The sequence below is a fragment of the Tenebrio molitor genome, chromosome 7, assembly GCF_963966145.1.
Source record: "Tenebrio molitor chromosome 7, icTenMoli1.1, whole genome shotgun sequence".
Lineage (NCBI taxonomy): Eukaryota > Metazoa > Arthropoda > Insecta > Coleoptera > Tenebrionidae > Tenebrio > Tenebrio molitor.
This window is the reverse complement of record NC_091052.1, coordinates 11,969,133-11,988,521: the sequence shown is the minus strand read 5'-3', so window position 1 is coordinate 11,988,521 and position 19,389 is coordinate 11,969,133. Positions and strand designations below refer to the sequence as shown.

The 19,389-nt window shown below is 38.4% G+C and overlaps 2 protein-coding genes and 2 long non-coding RNA genes across 5 annotated transcripts; 2 read left to right on the top strand and 2 right to left on the bottom strand.

The window, feature by feature from the left end:
* The first annotated feature begins 7,299 nt into the window (after positions 1 to 7,299).
* On the top strand, positions 7,300 to 12,976 carry LOC138134803 (scavenger receptor class B member 1). Of its 2 annotated transcripts, XM_069053302.1 has the most exons (5): positions 7,300 to 7,506; positions 7,567 to 7,678; positions 11,152 to 11,404; positions 11,454 to 11,799; positions 11,842 to 12,976. In XM_069053302.1, exons 2-5 carry the CDS (start codon positions 7,651 to 7,653, stop codon positions 12,805 to 12,807), a joined length of 1,593 nt encoding a protein of 530 aa, XP_068909403.1. In that variant the 5' UTR covers positions 7,300 to 7,506; positions 7,567 to 7,650; the 3' UTR covers positions 12,808 to 12,976. The 2 variants fall into 2 exon arrangements, with proteins under 2 accessions (XP_068909403.1, XP_068909402.1); XM_069053301.1 differs by lacking the exon at positions 7,300 to 7,506 and having other exon boundaries at positions 7,519 to 7,678.
* On the bottom strand, positions 8,605 to 10,489 carry LOC138134806 (uncharacterized). Its single transcript, XR_011160821.1, has 3 exons — positions 9,615 to 10,489; positions 9,430 to 9,562; positions 8,605 to 9,376 (listed from the first exon to the last, which is right to left on the bottom strand). It is a non-coding gene; the product is annotated as an uncharacterized lncRNA (long non-coding RNA).
* Positions 12,977 to 13,199: 223 nt separating the features above from the next.
* On the top strand, positions 13,200 to 13,394 carry LOC138134807 (uncharacterized). Its single transcript, XR_011160822.1, has 2 exons — positions 13,200 to 13,305; positions 13,364 to 13,394. It is a non-coding gene; the product is annotated as an uncharacterized lncRNA (long non-coding RNA).
* A 62-nt stretch (positions 13,395 to 13,456) lies between these two features.
* On the bottom strand, positions 13,457 to 17,199 carry LOC138134804 (trypsin-1). Its single transcript, XM_069053303.1, has 6 exons — positions 17,057 to 17,199; positions 16,864 to 16,964; positions 15,682 to 15,788; positions 14,176 to 14,321; positions 13,844 to 14,124; positions 13,457 to 13,792 (listed from the first exon to the last, which is right to left on the bottom strand). The coding sequence occupies exons 1-6, from the start codon at positions 17,109 to 17,111 to the stop codon at positions 13,631 to 13,633; spliced, it is 852 nt and encodes a 283-aa protein (XP_068909404.1). The 5' UTR covers positions 17,112 to 17,199; the 3' UTR covers positions 13,457 to 13,630.
* Between the last annotated feature and the right edge of the window lie 2,190 nt (positions 17,200 to 19,389).

The following is a 19,389-nucleotide window of genomic DNA, read 5'->3' as shown; positions in this document are numbered from 1 at the left end:
AGGCAGGTCCTAGCGCGGCGTGCTGCGGTAGGCCTCTGAAAAAATTAGTGCAACCGTCGCAGTCAAAACAACAAGTGTCAAATTAGCACCAGTCTTAATTAATTCAATTTTGCATCAACACTTGAGGGGTCACCTCTTGTCTTTCAAAATAGCGCCGGCAAAACCAAAATACTTGGCGTGCCAGTAGCAATTACGTCGCATGTACAGCATCTTAGCAACAATGAAATGTACGAATGGCCCTGAAAATAGCGTACCTGCGACATAAAATAATGATAGACGTACCACTCGAATGAATAATTTAAATAACAAAAAATATCCATTTTTTAATGTTCCATTATGCAACATTGAAATAATAAAGTACTTGAAGCGGCGAGTTGTTTTTCAAGAGTGGAATTTGCGGAACGTCCTTTTAGGGGATAAATCCGGCCTGGATGCCGCGTCGGACCGACGACGCATACGACACGCCTTGCAGACGCCTCGTCCGCAGATAAAATAAAACATATTCGTTTAACCTTTGTTACAGTATGATTATTCTGTCTTCAAAATCAAGGTTAATGTTAAATGCTTGTACACCTAATGATACACCAGTAATTACAGTCCTTTAAAACAAATAGAAATATGTCATTTTAGAGTGTCTTGAAGGAAAAAATGACGGCGAGACGCACGAGGCAGATAAATTCACGGCAAATGTGTGTACAATAGGTACTTGATTGTGCATCGATCTTGTCAATATTTTGTATACTAAATAAAATTTTACATTGGTCAAAGTCAAGGCTCGTTATAGACCCTAATTGGTTAACCTCGTCATTTCGGTGAAATCATTCGAAGCCATTATCAGCTTTAATTTATTCATCAGTTTAACGCAGCCTCCCTTTTCAATGAATAATGATGCAACAAGTGGCAAAAGCACCAATAGTTAATTATCTTTAAGATGAGATGCTTCGGGTTGCTCTTATTGTGACAAGGAAAATGAAACAGGAAAGTCGTGGATGTAAAGAAGAACAAGCAAACAAAATAAATTGTCCTGATTTCTTTATTAAAAGTCGATCTATATTGTAATTGCGGCCTTTAATTAAAGCATTAGTTCATCCCACATGTTTTCTGTTGGATTTAAATAAGGATACTACGAAGGCCAACTATTCTCCTGTTTTGGAACAATTTGCAACAAGTTTAGAAGAATGTTTGGGTCATATGATAATGAGTAGCTATTACACAACAACAATGTTGCCAACACGAAAACTTTGAAGTTTAAGATTCTTTTCTGTCTCAACCAATAAGGTAGGTACACGTGGAAGAGTTGGGTTTCTACAACTACGAATTCCTTCAGCTCGTGAATGAAGGGGTTAACAGGTTTTAAAGCTAAAGAGCCTTTAGGAAACTGATTCTTGAGATTATTGGTGAAGAAAACCAGCTGGTGAAGATTTTGGAAGAGCTAGTGATAAAACATAGAATGAAGGGAGTCGAGTCTCTGGAAGAACATTTGTTCTGAGTTGGTCAGGGTTTCACTGGTTTTGGGGCTTTTGAAGAAGTTCGTAGGAGGTTCGGCAAGGCAAGTTTTAAAATAGACATTTGATGGAGAGCGTATGGAAGTAGAAGAAAACGGGTCGACAAATTCGTATTCCTGTTAAGGCATTTCATAAAGTTGTGATGACATTTTTGGTGGATCAAAGAAAGTAATCGGTTAAATGACAGTTTAAATTCCTTCTTCAAAAAGAGAATCAGAGAACATTATCTTCAGTCAATCATTGAAACTTTAGAACTTCAACAAAACTACGGTCTCTGCTGCAGATAGAATGGAAATTTAGACAGACGAGTACAGCGAGTGTTGTAATCCGACTCGTAAAAGATGCTACATTGTAGCTTATGAAAGCTTTGCCAGAAAGTTTATAATCAAAGAAAACTCATCAGACTAAACAGAATAATAAACTGATTGACGCAACTTGACTGCACCCATCGTAATAAGTAAAAACTAATTGTCCAAACAATACAATTATAATTTTTATTTGCATACATTTATTAGTGGACGTTTTTGCAAATGAAGCTATTTTAATAACTAGTTGGTGCAGGTTCAGGACGGACGTCAACTAGTTAGATAATATAAAACAGATATTTTTAATTCGTCACTGTTCATCGGTGGGTACTTATTTATACCTGTTTTTACACTCGAATGTGCACTTAAACAGTCTATGATTTTTTTCCTACATTGTAAACACGGATGTGACTTTTTGCACTATAATCTTCATTAAAAATATATTAGAAATATTTAACTTTTAATGTGGTGTAATTCTAGTGCAAAATAAAGCCGCAAATGATTTTTTAATAACGCCAAGTCAGAGTATTTAAAATTGAAAGAAAAGGCGTGGGTGGAGGGGAAGAAGTTTGTGCCACTAGACATTTATTGCAACAGTAATAATAACGACAACTAAAGTCGACCAAGTGAACCAAATTTCTTGTTTTTTTCGTTCTATTTAGATTTGCAACAGACTGGGCGGCTTAGTAATGGAAGTACTCGTATGTACCTCCCAAACTTAGGTAGATCCCTGATAGATTTTTGCAAACAGTAATTTGTGTGGCGGTATAATGTTAATGATACTTTGGCAACCTTTTGGTCTATAATTTTCATTAAAAAAAACCATCAAATACGCATAATGTGACGTAAACTGTCCTATCAGAACCTATTATTTTCTAGTGTGTCTAGTGTAACACTGAGTATATTATTATTGTTCTCATCATGAGTTCAAAGTCAAAATTTTTGCCTCCAAACCGCAACTGTTGTACGAGTTTACAGCGGGAACACTTTGCAAATATTATTGGCAAATAGTGAGAAAAAACGAAATATTTAACCGCCTCTCCAAATATTGACCAAAAGGTGGAAGGTCTAGCCCGATATGGAAACATTCCGCGAAAATTTGCACTTTTCGGCACATTCATTGACGCATTCAGGAATTATTGAAAATGAAATACTGTAAGTCAACGACGATTTGTTTGACCAGTAAACACAAACATGGGAATTGTAAAAACAAGGTTTTAAAAATGCAATCTTGCTTGTTACTATCGTCGGTGTATTGTTTCCACCATGCTGCAAAAACCCGACACTTGCATAAATGCATAGGCTCTAATCGACTGTGCAACTTTAACCATGTCCTTTTATTTCTCCGTAAAAAATGTTCACGTGTGCCTTTCGTGATCCACCAGGACTTTGTGACGCTCGAGATAAACAAAGAAATTCTGGTGAAAAACCAAAACATGCAATCTAGACCTGACGTCAGAGTGTTTCATCTCGGGGCAACGCAAAAAACCGATCCACATTTACATAAATTAATTTTAATTAGCAGGCCTGGTCTAAACCCATGAAAAAAGAAAGACATGACGAAACTAAGAGGTGTAGTGCGTGCGCCTGACGTCAGATGAAACAATAAATTACAAATTTTTAATTTGTATTTGTTTTTTATTCGTCTTGTTTGTTGTTTGTGTTGTCGATGGATTTGTTTTCTTGTGGGGTTAATTCATACTGAAAATGTCCGCCATAATTCGGAGAAGTGTCGACGCCATGTTGTTTACATTTTAGGAACAGGTTGTTCGACACACCGGATTTAATTAATCAAAAAAAAATGCAAGACTAAGATTTATCGAAAGCTTCTCAAATAGACAATCCCAACAACTGTCTGTTGAAGTCCTCTTCAAAAAGCTACACTCTCTTGAGGACGTCGATCTGACGCAGACATTTTAGTGTACGACGCGTGGGCACAACATCTTCACGAAATTAACGAATTCTAAAACGTCAGCCAAATTCAACAACACCAAAGACTTCTTCTTCTTTAGAAACGGTGTTTGAAGTCTGACTCCTTTCAGGGCTCCACCCTTTTCCGTCTTAATTTGAAGCCCAACAAAAGCACAAATTAATCATCGCCTGTCTCGTCAAAGCTTTGATTTTTATGCGAAAATTATTCAAGTCGATTATGTCACTTCAAACTAAGATTTCTCACTTGTCTCGAAAATTACTGACGCTTTGTTATTAGCTCATAAAATATGCAATTAGTGTTGACAAAAAGAAACAATTAGTTTTTTTTTCATTCTAACGACATCTCTCTCGGCGTTTAGCTTTTCACACCATTTATTGACGACACTTTTGTACGAATGTAATATATCGAGGCATCGTTTTGTTATCATCATTTCGAAGACAAAACGGATAACGCTGTTGCTACAAAGAACACATTCGCTTCTTGTAAATTATCACGTGCGTGACGCTAATGTTAGTAATATTGAAAGTAACTGTCACTCTATATTCTCTTCAATTTAAAAATTATTGTTGTCTTGTGTTTATTACCACATCTATAGGTTAGATGTAATTTGTCCGACCTGTCATTGATAAAAACTAAAGGATTTATTAATTTTCTTGTTAGACTACCTCACTGGGAAGTACGACGATGATTTGTGACAAATATGCAGATTTTTTACCTCATTGCTAACCAGAAAAATACAGTAAATAACAAGTTATTCTGCGAGATATGTCGTGCGAGTAATGCTTAATTGCCTGTTTATAAGTACTACCAGTTTAAATGGACATTAAAAATTTTCAAGCAATTCTGCAATTGATATAATACGTATAATAATAACGCACTTAATGGGTTGGGATTCACCAGCAAAAATAGAACTTATAGGTGACATTTGTGCACTGAAAGTTGTTATTTATCGCAATTATTAAATATGTACGTTAACTGTTGACACAAATTAATAACGCATATTTCCTGGAAAATCGGTCTTCAAATATCATCTTTTGTGTCAAAATTGAATGGTAAATAGTATTAGATCATCCATCAGTCTATCCATTACCTACGCATAGACGTCAATTCATAACAATCGAATTTATTTACCGATACAGAAGCTAATACTAGACTTCAACTCATTTATAAATATTTTGTGATTTCATGTCCCCATTTTGTGGAAAAAATTGTTAGGGATTTTTTCATTAGAAGGTTGACAGAGGAGGGTTGACACTTGTGACTCGCTTTGTCATTGTCGGACCAATATGGCATGTGAACCAGCACAAATGCAGAATAATTTGTTGCATACAGTTGCATTTTAATTAAAATAAAGCTCGATTCAGTAACAAGTTTTCTGAACAATTGGGAACTGGCGCTTGGTTCCAAGGCTTGCGCGAAAGTTTCTCACGTTTTTCTCAGTATTTGGATCGAGGTACTAATTATTATAAATATTTTTTTAATTTAATTTTGTCCAACCTTGGCTAGTGATTTGTAAGTTTCCGAAAGGCTCGTATGTCACGAATGACGTCAAAGAAATATTTCGGGGCACTTTTACAACTGACATTTAATTATCAAAAATATGGTAATGAGAAATTTGAATAAGAAATAATCTGTAAATACATCACTCGTGTTTTCAATGCCCATATTATATGGCGCGAACCAGATGATACCAACTTAACATTGTAAAAATGTTTGACGAAATAATTATTTCTCTTTTATCATCTATCATCAAACGTAGAATTGGATGAACTCCAGGACGTGGCGAGTTTTGGTGGATGCGCCGGACGACTCCGTGGAATTTTTTTCTGAATTTGTTTAATTGGAACAATTCCAGATCAGCTGTTCACACTAAATTATTGTGTATCGATTAATAAATGAAAGTTCTAGACCTGCAAGTGTAATTGCGAGATTGCGGTGCGTAAGTGTGTCGTATTTAATTGCCCCCTCGTTTAGAAAGGGTTAACGTACAGAAGGAAATTACAAATTCGAAATTGTGTTACCTAAGCTGCGATTTGTCGCGACATTGACACTGAACGGTTGGGTAATGGGCGGTAATAATTTATAACCAGAAGTCCAACAGTGAGGAACGAATGCGGTGCGTCCATAGTTGCACGATTGCAATTTTAGCCAAAACCTAATTTTCAATCGAGCTACTTATTTGTTAACACTCCAATTTATGGAATCGTACTGACATTGACGAATGAACAACTCGATTAAGATAAGTGAAGTGATCAACCATGATTTTTAATTATTATTCTATTCTTCAAGTTGATCAATTAAAGTAGCGGAATCAAAACAACAACAACACTTTCTAATCCGAACTGGAATGCGCGTGTTTCTGGAAAATAAAAAGCAGTACTTGGTAGTTCCCAAAAGCGACAAGGCCGATAAGATGTGAAGGAATAAATTATTCGGTTATGTGGGTCATTGACGTTAACAAAGATTTGCGAATTTTCTTCCGAGAATGAACATTTTTCCGATTATTTGTTACATCATGCGTCAAGGGCGATCTCTTAAAATTGTCAAGCTGGATCAAAACAAAAAATCAAAGCGAGTTCAAACAATTTTAACTGAACGGTCGCCAAACAACCGTTTATTTGCTCCAAATATTACACAAGAATGATAAGTAAAAAAACGTGTGTGATAAAATTATTTTGAGACTTCTTATTGAAGCTGACTCAGTCGAAGAAGCTGCAAGACAGGACACTCAACTTAGATTATTTTTTTAATGTTTGTAAACAATAAAAAAATTGTTTGATTTCGAGCATTTCCTTTCGGCAATTAAAACACTTATGTTTTCTTATTTTGTCTCCACCAAACCATTATTTAATTTAACAAGAGTTTGCTAAATGCGTTACTTCCTCCTCAGATAATATTTGGTTACAATTATGTAATCAAAATAGGTCCATGAAAATACAAAATATTACTGTTTGCAGCCATAAAATGTGTTTGCTCTTTTTCGCGATTTGCGTTGATACATTCAGCATTGAAATATGTAAACTCTTCTTTCTCACCTTCATTCGTTTCTGTTGATTCTTGTTTATTTCAAAACGATCTAGATTATTCCTTTCTCGACGCACAGCTGAATCGATTTCGATTTTGATTTAGCTAGACTCTTGCTTAATTAATATTGCGAAACTGATGGAAACTTTACTGGTCGAGATTATGCGATGACCGGAAAAAAACCTTTCGAGTGTTAATTGAGCAACCGGTGAAAACTTTCCTTCGTCTTATCTCGAGTTCTTGGGCTCGACACCTTCGCCATTCTAGGCCTTAAACCCATTTCCACGATTTACCCTGAATGGTCCAGTTCGACAAAATTCCTAGTTTTACGATCCTGCTAGTCCTTCAGTGTTAAGGTGAAGGTTTCGATTGTCGCCAAGTCAAAATGATTTTCAGTGCAGTAGCGACTGTTCGCTAACAGCGACTTGCATAATTTCGATTGCCTTCTGTTGCACCTTTCTAAATAGCTGCACCGGCTTGTTACATGCAGCGCCGCATGCACTTTTTCTCCACGATCGTCCACCGAGTGTCCTTTCGTTAGTGGGTGCAATGTGCAACGATCGGACGGTATTTCCACCATTGACATGTCACGCTTGTTATAAATCATGAAATGACTTGTCGCATCATTAAAAACAACGTCAGATACCCGCGATACTATATTTTGGTGGGGCAGGTAAAGTTCTTGAGAAGCGCCAACCTCGGACGTCATATCTATCAATTTCTCCCACTCAATAAATAGGTAAGCCGACTACCGTCTTTTAAAAACCCCCAGAACTCTTGTCAATGGATTATTTAACAGTCCAAGTCGAGCTGTTTTGGTCTTCCACTCCATTTCAAAAGAACTGTCAAAGTTTAGTGTTTGTGCGAAAATTTTAGTGACAATATGGAATTTAGGTACAAGATTAATTCACGTAAGTCCAATTTATTTAATTAAGTAACTGTAGGTTTTTCAATGCCTCATTGCCAGTTCACTTCAACAATAAAAGACATAATTCATTCAACCGAGACCTGAATATGAAATAAAACTTGCGAAACACTTTATGCACTCGAGTTGCAGAAACGAGATTAACCATTTTTGAGACTAGATTTTCGAAATTTTCAAAATTGCCACCGTCAGTTGTTGTTATTAAGCGACGAGGTTTTGCGTGCCGAAATTTTTGATCTTGAAACGTTGTCCATTTCCTAATTTATATTCTGTTGGTCAACTTAAATATTTAAAAACTTCCTTCCGCGCCGCTATTCTACCAAGTGACATGCAACGAATCGTAATGTCTTACGCATCCAGATTACTCACAATACATATATGCAAAGCAAAAATAATTAAATACAAAGGGAGAAAAAAGTAAAAAAAATCACTTAGTAGAATTATAGAGGTGGTGCAATCAAAAAGGACCTGTCTACTAAATCTAAAACGTTAAAACACTGATTAGATCTGAAGATATTTTGTTTTGTGCTGGATGAAGTCACAGGACACTGTTGGTTGGCTGTAAATGGTTTTAGACGGGTGGTGACTCCTGATGAGGTGACTCTATTTGGCGAAACACGTGTCGCTCGGAACAAAACAGTCGACAAGAATCTCGTGTTTGACATTACTTGAACAATAAATAATTGTCAGAATAAACAATTCGGCCCAAGGGCGCCACTTTTAGTGGCTCTCTTCGATAAAGAGTAATCTACGATGTCAACGACTGTTGAGGTTAAGGCAAACTGTCAACAGTGTCAACGGTCAAATTAAAAAAAAAAAAGATTTTATTCCATCCTAAACGATAAAATGGTATTTTATCTACTGTTTTCTTCATGGTAAAATGAAGTTTTATCGTCTAGAAAAATAAAATAATTACATTTTCACAAGTTTCTTTATTCTTTTTTAATCAAAATTACAAACGTCTGAATTGAAATAACCGGAAATAACATTGTTAATAAAAATTAAATGTGCACTTTTTAAACACTTTTCCACCACATTTGACAGTATTCTCGTTAGCGACATCTTTGCTTTTGATGAAGTTAACGACATCCTCACTTTTGATGAGGTTAGCGCCACTGCAACCAGGTAATTCGTTTGAAAATCCTTGACAATTCTTTGTGCTGCTTGTTCCCATCAAAATTCTGTTACAAATTTCCTTCTTATTTTCAACTGATTCATCAATGTAGCCTTCTACAACCGAATTCGATTTCCAGCCACCATGTCTCTTCATCATAAGCGTGTTAGCTCCAGTGTTCGCCAAAAGAGTAGCACTTGATCTCCTAAAGCAATGACCAGTGTAAGATTCAGGTAATGGCAGCTTTAAAAATTCCGCTATCATTCGGGGCATCTTGTAAAATGTGTTAATTCCCACCACTTGCTTTGTACATTTTTCATTGCGATAACCCAAAAAGAAACTCTTGGTTGGTGTATTTGCAGGTCTTAAATCACTATATTTTTTGTATAAAGCCAACTTGCTAACTCCTATTTTCGTATTATCCACAATAGTAAACATACGCTTCTTATTCGTTTTTGTTTCGGGAACTTGTATTATCAGAATATTATCTCGATCTTCGATATCGTCAATTTTCATTTTGTGTAATTCATCCATTCTGCATCCTCCGCCGATTCCCATGACCAAGGCAACCTTTAGATAATTTACTTAATATTGAGTGAAACTACCATAATAAAAACACTTACCTTTATCAACAAGTAAATCTTATCAGGTGCATCCTCCAAAAATTTGTTAAAATGTTCCCTCTCTAACACATTTGATTTAATCGGTGTGTAGGTTGAGTATTCTCGCTTAAGGAAAGTCTTCAGACTCAAAAATCTAAAAAAATAAACGTTTTAATTATAATATTCAAAATAATCATTCTTCTTACTTTGATATGTCTACTTGTTCCTTGATCAGTAAGGTACTCTTCAACTTTGAATAACAACTCCACAATGTTGAAGCCTTATACTTTTTTACCTTTTCTGCGAAGTACGATAGCAGGACTTCTTCTGATACACCTTTTATGTTTCTGCTTTTCCTCCAGGCACAGAAAATATTGTATTCTTTTTCATACAACGATACAGATTTTCGCGGCAATAAATTTTCAATAACAGATCTGGCTTCTTTAATAATATCTTCAGGAACATACAATTCATCTTCATTAAGGAAAGATTGGGCCATTATTTCCTCAAAAATGAAACACTTTCACGACGCTTTCACGAAACTGCTTTTAACTTTGTTGATAAACAAATTATCTCGGTAACCGACTCCCATGCCAACAGCCCCCGCTTTGAGTTTCTAATGTTTAACATCCATTGTTGTTTTTCTGTTTTTGACGTTTTTTTGATTGTTGAATTTTTTTGACGTTTATAATTGTTATAATCAAAATAATTCAGTAATTCAATCGAAGTAATGGAGGATGGAATAAAATTTTGTATTGTACACGACGATAAAATTCACCATTATCTTCTCGAGCGTATTAGCCTCTCGGCTTACGCCTCGAGGCTTAAACCGCTCTCGAAGATAAAATAAAATTTTATCGTCTTGTATAATAAATAACTATTTCCCACTGTAGCCACCATTTTAGCCACCTCTAGCCTCTCAACTGTCAAATTAAAAACTTTTTGATTTCTTCTCTCTCTGGAGCCCCACTTTTGGTACATTCAGCACTGTTAACTATCAACTTTTTTATTCTTTTTCCACTCTGGAACCCCCTTTCGGTGTTTGCCGACAGTATCCAATTAAAAAATACTTGTTTTTTTTTCTCATTTCGGAGTCACACTTTCGGTGTATTTCAGCGAAATTAAGCGACATATCATGGCTATTCGCCACTCTGACCGTCAATATCAAGGTGGATGGATGTAATCTTGGCCAAGGCAGCCCCATGAAACTGTCCCATAACTCGCATCTCGTCGGCATAAAAATTCGCGTTTCCGGGTCCTGAAGGAGCGTTTTGTCGCATTTGCTCCCATCACGCGCATCGAAGATCACCGATCTGCGAGTGTAAACACTTGATAGAGAATATTTTGCGTTCGATTAGATTTGGCGTTGTTTCCGTAGACATTCGAGATTCATGGAAGCACAAGGGACGGTCGCGTCAAGGCAATCCAAAATTCGAATTGATCGGCGAAAAGGTCGAAAATTTCCGCGAGGTGTCTTTCACTAAATTGCAATTACCTCGGCGCACAATGACCACTTTGCAGCTGACGTAACATTGACCGATTCGTGTTAATTTGTGTTACAGTAAACATCACAACAGATATTTTTATATTTCCCAATTATAGAAGTGACCTTAACCAATATTTTATGGTAATGCTCGAGACCAGACGTTATATAATCGAGAAAGTACGTTGACTTCGCGTGGCAATGAACCAAGATGCTCATTCGAGGCGAGTTTCAGCATTGAAAAACGCAATTTCTTTCAGGGCTGCTGTTGCTGCTGCTGCTGGGCGCTATAATGTCCTGCTGTTCGTACCTTATGTTTGTCTACCAACCAGTGCAACTCATCATAAAGAAGGTGGCGACGCTAGCGCCAGGTTCCATTTTCCTCAAGTTGTGGTCGGAGCCTCCGTACGATGTCTTCATCGATGCGTTCATTTTCAACGTGACCAACAAAGACGAATTCTTGGCGGGGAAAGAGAAGATGAAAATCGAACAAGTCGGTCCTTACGTCTACCAGTGAGTCTTCGTATTTCGATTTTTGACCTGCTCTAATCACACCTTCTAGGGAGGGTCTCCAGAATAAGAACGCCACTTTCAACGAGGACGGCACCATGACCTTCGAACCTCGAAGATTTTTGACATTCAGAAGGGACCTGTCGATTGGAGACCCAGATCAAGATTTTATCATCTCCCCCAATATCCCTCTACTAGGAATCACCGCGTCCTTGCAAGACTCCAGCATGTTCACAAACTTGGCGGTCGCAGCGATCAGCAACGGTCTCAATTCTCAATCGTTCATCAACATCACCATAGCGCAATACTTGTGGGGCTACGACGACCGACTAGTCACACTAGCCCACAAAGCCATCCCCTCCTGGATCAACTTCGACAGATTCGGAATCCTCGACAGAGTAAGTCCCCATTTGAAGAACACAAACTCACTTTTGAAATAGCTGATGGCTCTAGATAACGCCTCCAACGTCGTCACGCTCAACATGAAACCAGAACTGGGATTGGCCAGTCCCATTCTGACCGAAACTGAGCGCCTCGCGGTCTACCACATCCACAGGTGGAACGGCTCACCTGGTTTGAAACAATGGGGCTATGTGGAGACCAACGGGACGGTCAAAGAAAATTCGAGGTGTAACATGGTCGAGGGTGCTTTCGAGGGGACAGTATTTCCACCGAATATGAAAGCAAACACTTCTGTCAAACTGTACAGACGAGCCTTCTGCCGACCTGTTCCCTTCGTCTACAAAAACAAAACCGTGTCGAGAGCTGGTTTCACCGGATTGACGTACGAAGTGGATAATCTGTTCTTGGCCACTCCGGAAGAGAACCCCGACAACGCTTGTTACTGCGTCAAGGGTAAATGTTTGCCAAAAGGTCTGGGTTCGTTGTCTCCCTGCTACTACGACATCCCCATTGCCATATCTCAGCCACATTTTTTGAACTCCGACCCCATGCTTTTGGAGCAAGTCGTCGGGATGAATCCCAAGGAAGAATTACACCAGTCTAGTTTCATTTTACATCCAGAGTTGGGAATAGCGTTAGAAGCTAATCTCAGGATACAAATTAATTTAGATATGGGTCAGACTAAGTACAATCCGCGAACGAAACCCTTCAACGGGATGGTTCTCCCCTTGTTTTGGTTACAGTTGAGGTTAGGAGAGATCCCGAATGGGATCTACACTCTCATCACTCTCTTGTTTTACGTGTTACCTGTTATACAAGAAGTACTGATCTATCTCTTGGGGTTGGGGGGTTTAGCGTTAATGTCAGGCTCGGCTTTGTTCTCATTGTTCTTCAACAAGGACGAGCCGAACGGTCGACTAAGTTTCAGGGGTGATTACAGCCCGATTCCGATAATTCCAATAAACTCGCCCTATTTCAAGCCGGAGCTTAGAATATTAAAGTGATTTTTAACTTGTAGTGCATTAAATGCCTTGTAGTGATTAGCGTCTGTGACGTTCTAGAGACTGAAATTATTTATATTGTATATAAGTACGTAAAGCTATTAGTCTTAAGTTTAGCTGTAGGTATTTAAGAATGGTTTGTACTATTTTGTAATAAAGCTTTTATATAGAATCTCGATTTTTATTTCGCCCCCCTTAAGGTTAAAACAAAATGTCAAAATTCCATCTTGACTAACAGAATTTGCATTGCGGTCATTCTCTCTCGAATGACTAATCACATAATTAAACACGTAATTACGCAATGATTAAAAACTTACAGCTTCATAATTAAATCATAAAGATAATAAAAAATATAAATATTAATGAAATTACAACAAAAAATAAGTTGGTATTATTTTTGAACTGTCAGTGTCAGTTGTTTTTACAACTTTTTATGTTCTCACTTTAATAATTTAATTGCAACTGCGGCCTCAGAGAAATACTAAATAATAGCCAAACAATGTAAGTAATATTTTCAGGAATAATTATTTGTGGATAATTTGTTTGTTTGGGTTTTCAGGAGGCGCGAGAAAAAGTGAGGTTATGTGACATGCGCTCGAATTCAAAATGCATCAATATCGCCCCGTGGTGTCGTCTTCAAACCTGAATTTGTCCTCGGTAAGTGAGACAATTCGTTGCGTGAAAGCTATTAGTTTTGAGTAATTTTATTCAAGAACACTTTGTACTGTTTTGTGGTAGTTTTTATGTACAATTTATTTACAACGTTTGTTACTTTCACGAACAATTACTATCACATCTGAGATCAGGTCAGTGTCAGTCAAGGTTGCTACAAGCGAGTCTTTGATTTTATCCACGGTAGGTAATAGGAGAGTCGCGTGTAGACATCCGGGAAGCCGGGTTTGGCGCATCCGGAGCCGAACGAGGTGATCCCGGCCAGCATCCACCGCCCGTCTGGGGTCGCACACTGCAAAGGCCCCCCTGAGTCCCCCTGAAACAACAATCGTGAAAATGTGTCGGTTGCTGATCGATGTAACAGTACAACACAAGTGCCGCTGGAGCCGTCCAGGTGTCCCGCACACATGTGCCCCGACCTTATCGACACCGCGTGTCCGTACTTCTTCCTGCAAATTGCGTTGTCGTGTAGGGGGACGCGCGCTTCCAGCAGTTTCCCTGCTAACATCCCGTCCTCGACGTCTCTGCCCCAGCCGGTGGCGATGCACAGGTCTGTCTGATTGTGTGTTAGTCGACTCGGGGGCAAACAAACGGCTCTGACTCGGCTGTCTCTCGCTAATTTCACTGGACGCGAGAGTTTCATCAGTGCTGAGAACAATCACTCAGTCGAAATCTTCGCTTTGGTACAGTTCTACTTACCGATGTCGTGCTGGAAATTGTGAAATCGTTCGTGGAGGATTATTTCTTCGACGGGGATCCTTTGCTCCGTCTTTTCCTCCACGTCGCGGTCCCAGTCGCCCAGCACGGCCGTCCACAAGGCGGCCAAGGGCAAGTTGAACAGGTCGCTAAAATTAAGCGTTAATCCAGATTAAAAAAAAAAAAATCAAAACCATAACATTCTGCAGTTTCCATTTGCTCTAAACCAGTTGTTCTATTTGAATTACACCAATTATGTAAAGTTTACTTTGGGATTTTAATGGTCACACACGCACGTGTCAAGTACAGATGTAGATATTTACGCAAACACTTAGATGCAAACATTTACATAAGCGCAAAAGTCTTCCTATTACCTCTTTTTTAATCGCACTAGTACAATTATGATAATATTAATCAACCTACAAAAAAATCAATTGTTGTGTTTGTTTGTTCGACGATATGGATTAAATTTTCCATTCAAAACCAAGAGTTACGGCCGGAATTGCAATCAATCGTGATTTCTCTCAAACCAGAAATTTTCACAGCTTTAGATGACCAAAGTGCAGTTTACATAACTCTACATAAAATTTTTTATTGTTAAAATCCATTTGAATAACAACTGAAATAATGGAGGCGACGCTTATAATTTTGTGTAATTATATGGCATTAGCTACTTAAAATGCCTAGCTTAGGTGAGCCATTAAATTATGACATTTAAAAAAACATTAATCGTTCGTGTTTGTCGTGTACAGGAATTCCGAAAACATAAACAGGTGCAGATAAAGTGTCAAAAGGATGATTTGTTACCAAAAAAAATGGAGTTACGTAAATATCTAAAAATTATGCAAACACGGGATATGCAAAAAATGTGACCACTTGATGTCTCACGAACGACTCAGAGTCCAAAACTAGCTAGATAATGAAGGAATTCTTGTTCTCGAGTCTCGAGTAAATTTTTTTGAACGGGTTTTAATTTTTTTCCACTTCACAGTACATTTGAGATTTGTTGCAATTGTGGGACAAATTTGAAAAACTAGCTCTGGCTAGTCGGTTATTATTATTTTTTTTTATTAATTGCCGCAAGTGTGGTCCTTATCAGATCTTAACTGGATCGACTGGAGTCTAGTTTATATGATCTCGCATGAATTTTAATTATAAAAAGTCGGTTAGATGTTGGTAGAAAGCTCAATTTAATAGGTTAGTAATACCAACAAAGAAAACCGTGTAGAAACGAATGACAATAATTTGGTATGCGTATTGGCATGCAGAATCGTCATTCATTACATTTCTCTCTGCAGCGTATAAAGCCGTTTCGATCGATGAGCGTGGAAAAAATCGTCGATCGGAATCTAGAACGAGCATTGAATAATACTTCACAGTCATTTTATGAAACAATTCGAAACAGGTTCTATCCATTGAAAGTGATGCCAAACCATTACATAAACTTATCCGGTTATCCATTGCCCGGAAGCAATCAACAAAACTGAAACCAAACAATCCAGTACTCACTTGTTGATGCAGTGAGCCGCCGTCAAAAGCCACTCCGAAGATATCAACACGCCACCGCACCAATGACCCAAAAACCCAAATTGAGGGTGGAGAAGCTGGAGGGAGACCTGTTACAAGGATTACTTCAGTTCGCATTCGAATTAACACAGCCGCAATTTATGGACACGCACGAGGATACGAAGGATGTCCGGAAATTAATTTTCGCAAAAAACTGGATCTTTTAGGGATTCGGCCGTGAGTGTCGCGCCAAACTCAATTTAAGTTGCGGCTTTGAAATTCTGTGGCAATTTTGCCGTACGTTCGGAAACTTTGCAAATTGAATCGTCGTCGACGCCAAATTTAAAAAAGTTATCTCGAAAGCGACTAATTAGTCGATATTCGTGCATACGTGCATTTGGTCATGATACGCCCGAAATCATTGATCCCCGTGGGTAGATCTAGTCGTGTGTGAAAGCGATAAAGTCCAAAAATAACATTCCGATCAGCTAATGGTTTGCTTTTCCAAAATGGATTTCGTCGATAAATCCCTGTTGTGTGACGACGCAAATATTCCATTATTTGTTTTTGTATTCGAAGGAAAGAATCCAGGCGAATCATGTTTGTTTACCGAAATGTGTCTCGTTCTTGTAAAGTCTTCATTACAGGTTGTAACAATGCTAAGTGTGAAAGCAAAGCTCGCTTGAAACGCAACAGTTGTTCTGTGAAAACGTTTTTTGCCATCGTCGAGGTTCGAGGAGATTGATGTGTAAAAAATGCGGTAGATTTTGTGGGGTCCAGAGATATGCGAGGACACAGCGTCCAGGCCGGGGTAAATATTTAAAAGAGGATTATGGATGTTTGGGGGAGAGTTGTCAAAATTGGATTTGGCTCGGGAATAAACACGTTAATAAAATATGTCAACAGTGTGGGGCGACATTTAGCCGTGAAAGAAGGAAAAAGGAGCTCCACCCCTGGCCTATCCGGAAATCCCAGCGCGAGACACTTAAATCGGCTTGTTGTATTTTTTCTGTAATGAATAATGCAAATCCATAAATAATGAAAGTCAGCCCGCGATGTTTACAGGAAACGGTAATGACCCACTTTGCGAAAAAAATTTTTTCAGCGAGAAGTAATAACGTTACGCAAGTGGAATAACGAACGAATAAACAACGCGTTAAACTTGAACCCTCACCAGGACCTTACCTGCCAGGGCCAAGCGCCTCTGACACTCTGCTTGCCGTGGATGATGCGTCCAAGGGCGCCGACGCGGGGCTGCCTGGATCTCCTGAAGCTCCTGCCACAATCTGCACAAAACCACACACACATCGTTAGCGTTGTCGTTCATTTTTAGTCCCATGGAAATGGGCTGGGCAACGCGGACGTTTGCCGCCGCTACCTTGGGGCGCCGACATTGACCCACAGACTAGCAGAAGCACCAGCAGGAAGCCCATGGCACTAACATGTCCGGCGTCGCTCAAGAGCTTACTACTGCACCCCGTAACTCTGCAGAGAGAGTGATTGTAACAATGAAAGTGGTCGCCGGTATAACTAGGCCTCCTCACCTAACATAACCCAGATAGAACCATTCCACAGGTGGTCGACGTTCGGCTCGGGATTATATGGTAATCGGTTGCACTCCGATGCCCACGTTGGGTAGGCCGAGGGACAGGGTCGGATCTCTGGCGCCATCCGACGCCGGAAAGGTTTGCAACAGTTGCAACAGGCGAAAAGGAAAGAGTCGCGAAGAGCGGAGACCTGTTGCAGTTGTCGGATCCAGGTTCTGGATGGGTTCGAGATTGGAAAGTTGGAGAAATGTGCGGGAGCAATTTGGCGACTCCGTCTCTGTCGACAACGGCGTCAGGGGTACTACTCAGTGTAGAACAAAATGATTTTCATCTAGTTAACTTTGGAATTTTTTCATATGTAAATTTTCCTGCACCGCTCTACTCTTTCTGAAGTAGCTATGTACAGTCGCGAGCAATAAATTTTGGTCGTCAAGGTCATTCTTTGACGCAATCGAAAATGCTCCATTGTAAAACAGTCGTAAATATCATAACCTATCATCATGTTGTATGACATTAATTGTCATTTTTTTCTCAATTTTTTGACACTTTGTTGACGTGGGCATAATCAGGCAGGGAATTTTTTTAAATTTGTGACAATCTAACCAAATTTTGAAATGACATTGACGACCAAAATTTATTGCTCGCGACAGTAGCTCTGTCAATAAATGTCATCAATCAAATTGGCAATTTATTGAATTGAATTAACAAACGATTAAAGTGTACAGTCGAATGCAAAAAAAAGTAGACATGAAGTTTTCGACTGCTCGGTCCAGCTTCCAGTTTTTTGATTTTGGTTGGCAGCTGACTACGACTGTATTCTTGGTTACGTAGCCGAATACAAAAAAAAAAATGAGAAGAAGTTTGTCGGTATTAGAAAAGGCACATTTATACAATAACATTTTGAGGAAAAACAATAACAGGAGATTGTTTTTGTCTACTTTTTTTTTGCATTCGACTGTATATCATGCTACAGGGTCAGTAGGTCATTATAAATGATTGTAGTCCAAGTTGGCGTAAAAACTGAATGTAAAACGTATGGTTGACGCTCCATATAAAAAATGAAGAATAAGTGATTACATACCGTTCACACACAGAAGTTAAATTGGTTGCAAAACAACATAATCAATCATTAATTTATAAAGAAATAAATAACATTCTCATCACCGAACTTTTCACCTAAAAAATAACACTGACAGTGACAAAAATTGCAAATTCACAACGAGACGGCAAAAATTTCGTAACATGGGCATGGCTTGCTTCGGCTACAATCATTTATAAAGACCCTGTAGAAAACACTTTCACTATTGAGGCATATTTCCTATCTCACCCCTTCACAATAATTCATATTTGGATGGAATTTTGATGTATATGGTGAGGTTAGAGTACTGCCTTCCTTTTTTTTCGTAGAGCGACACTTCGTATTTTTACTAGGATAATGCAAAAGTAACTAGATGAGAATCATTTTGTTCCACACTGTATATGTACCTGTTCAGGACCAAATGAAACGAATTCTAGACAAAAAATAACCGTTATAATAAAGATTTACGCACAACTGCATTAGAAAAGTTGGTTTGCATCTTAGTTACCATGAACGAAACTTCAATTTTACGTCTGGCGGGCGGTAAAGTAACTTTACAGGTCCGGCGGGCTGTAAACCAAAGCAAAAAGCCCGCAAATGGGAAATTTGTCTACAGAGACAACCTAGATTTTTTTATTATATTCGTTGAGTGGTCTTTTTGATTGATGGGCAGTCGTGTGTAAAACGTTGTACGTACCTCAGGCCGAAAGACCTTTACGCCCTTGGACGGGCGCCCGCGGGCGTAAAGTTAATCTTTCGGCCCTCTATAAGTAAATAACTATTACAAATTTCTTATTAGCGTATAAGGGCATTGACCTTACGTGGCATTGCCGAAACAAAATCTAGGAAGAAAGAAAGACAGTCCAAACCTGGTTGTTTAGTGTTACTTTCAACAACTTTTAATATATTTTACCTATTAGTTGATAAATATGTAGTTATCAAAAGCGTTCTGAAAAGAACTGTTTTTTGAAAAACAAAATGAAAACGGAGGAATGAATTTGCAGAAAAATCATGAAAGCACGAAAGAACACAACTCAAAATCTCAAAAATTTTCAAATATTGGTAGCACCATGCGCTGCTGTAAAA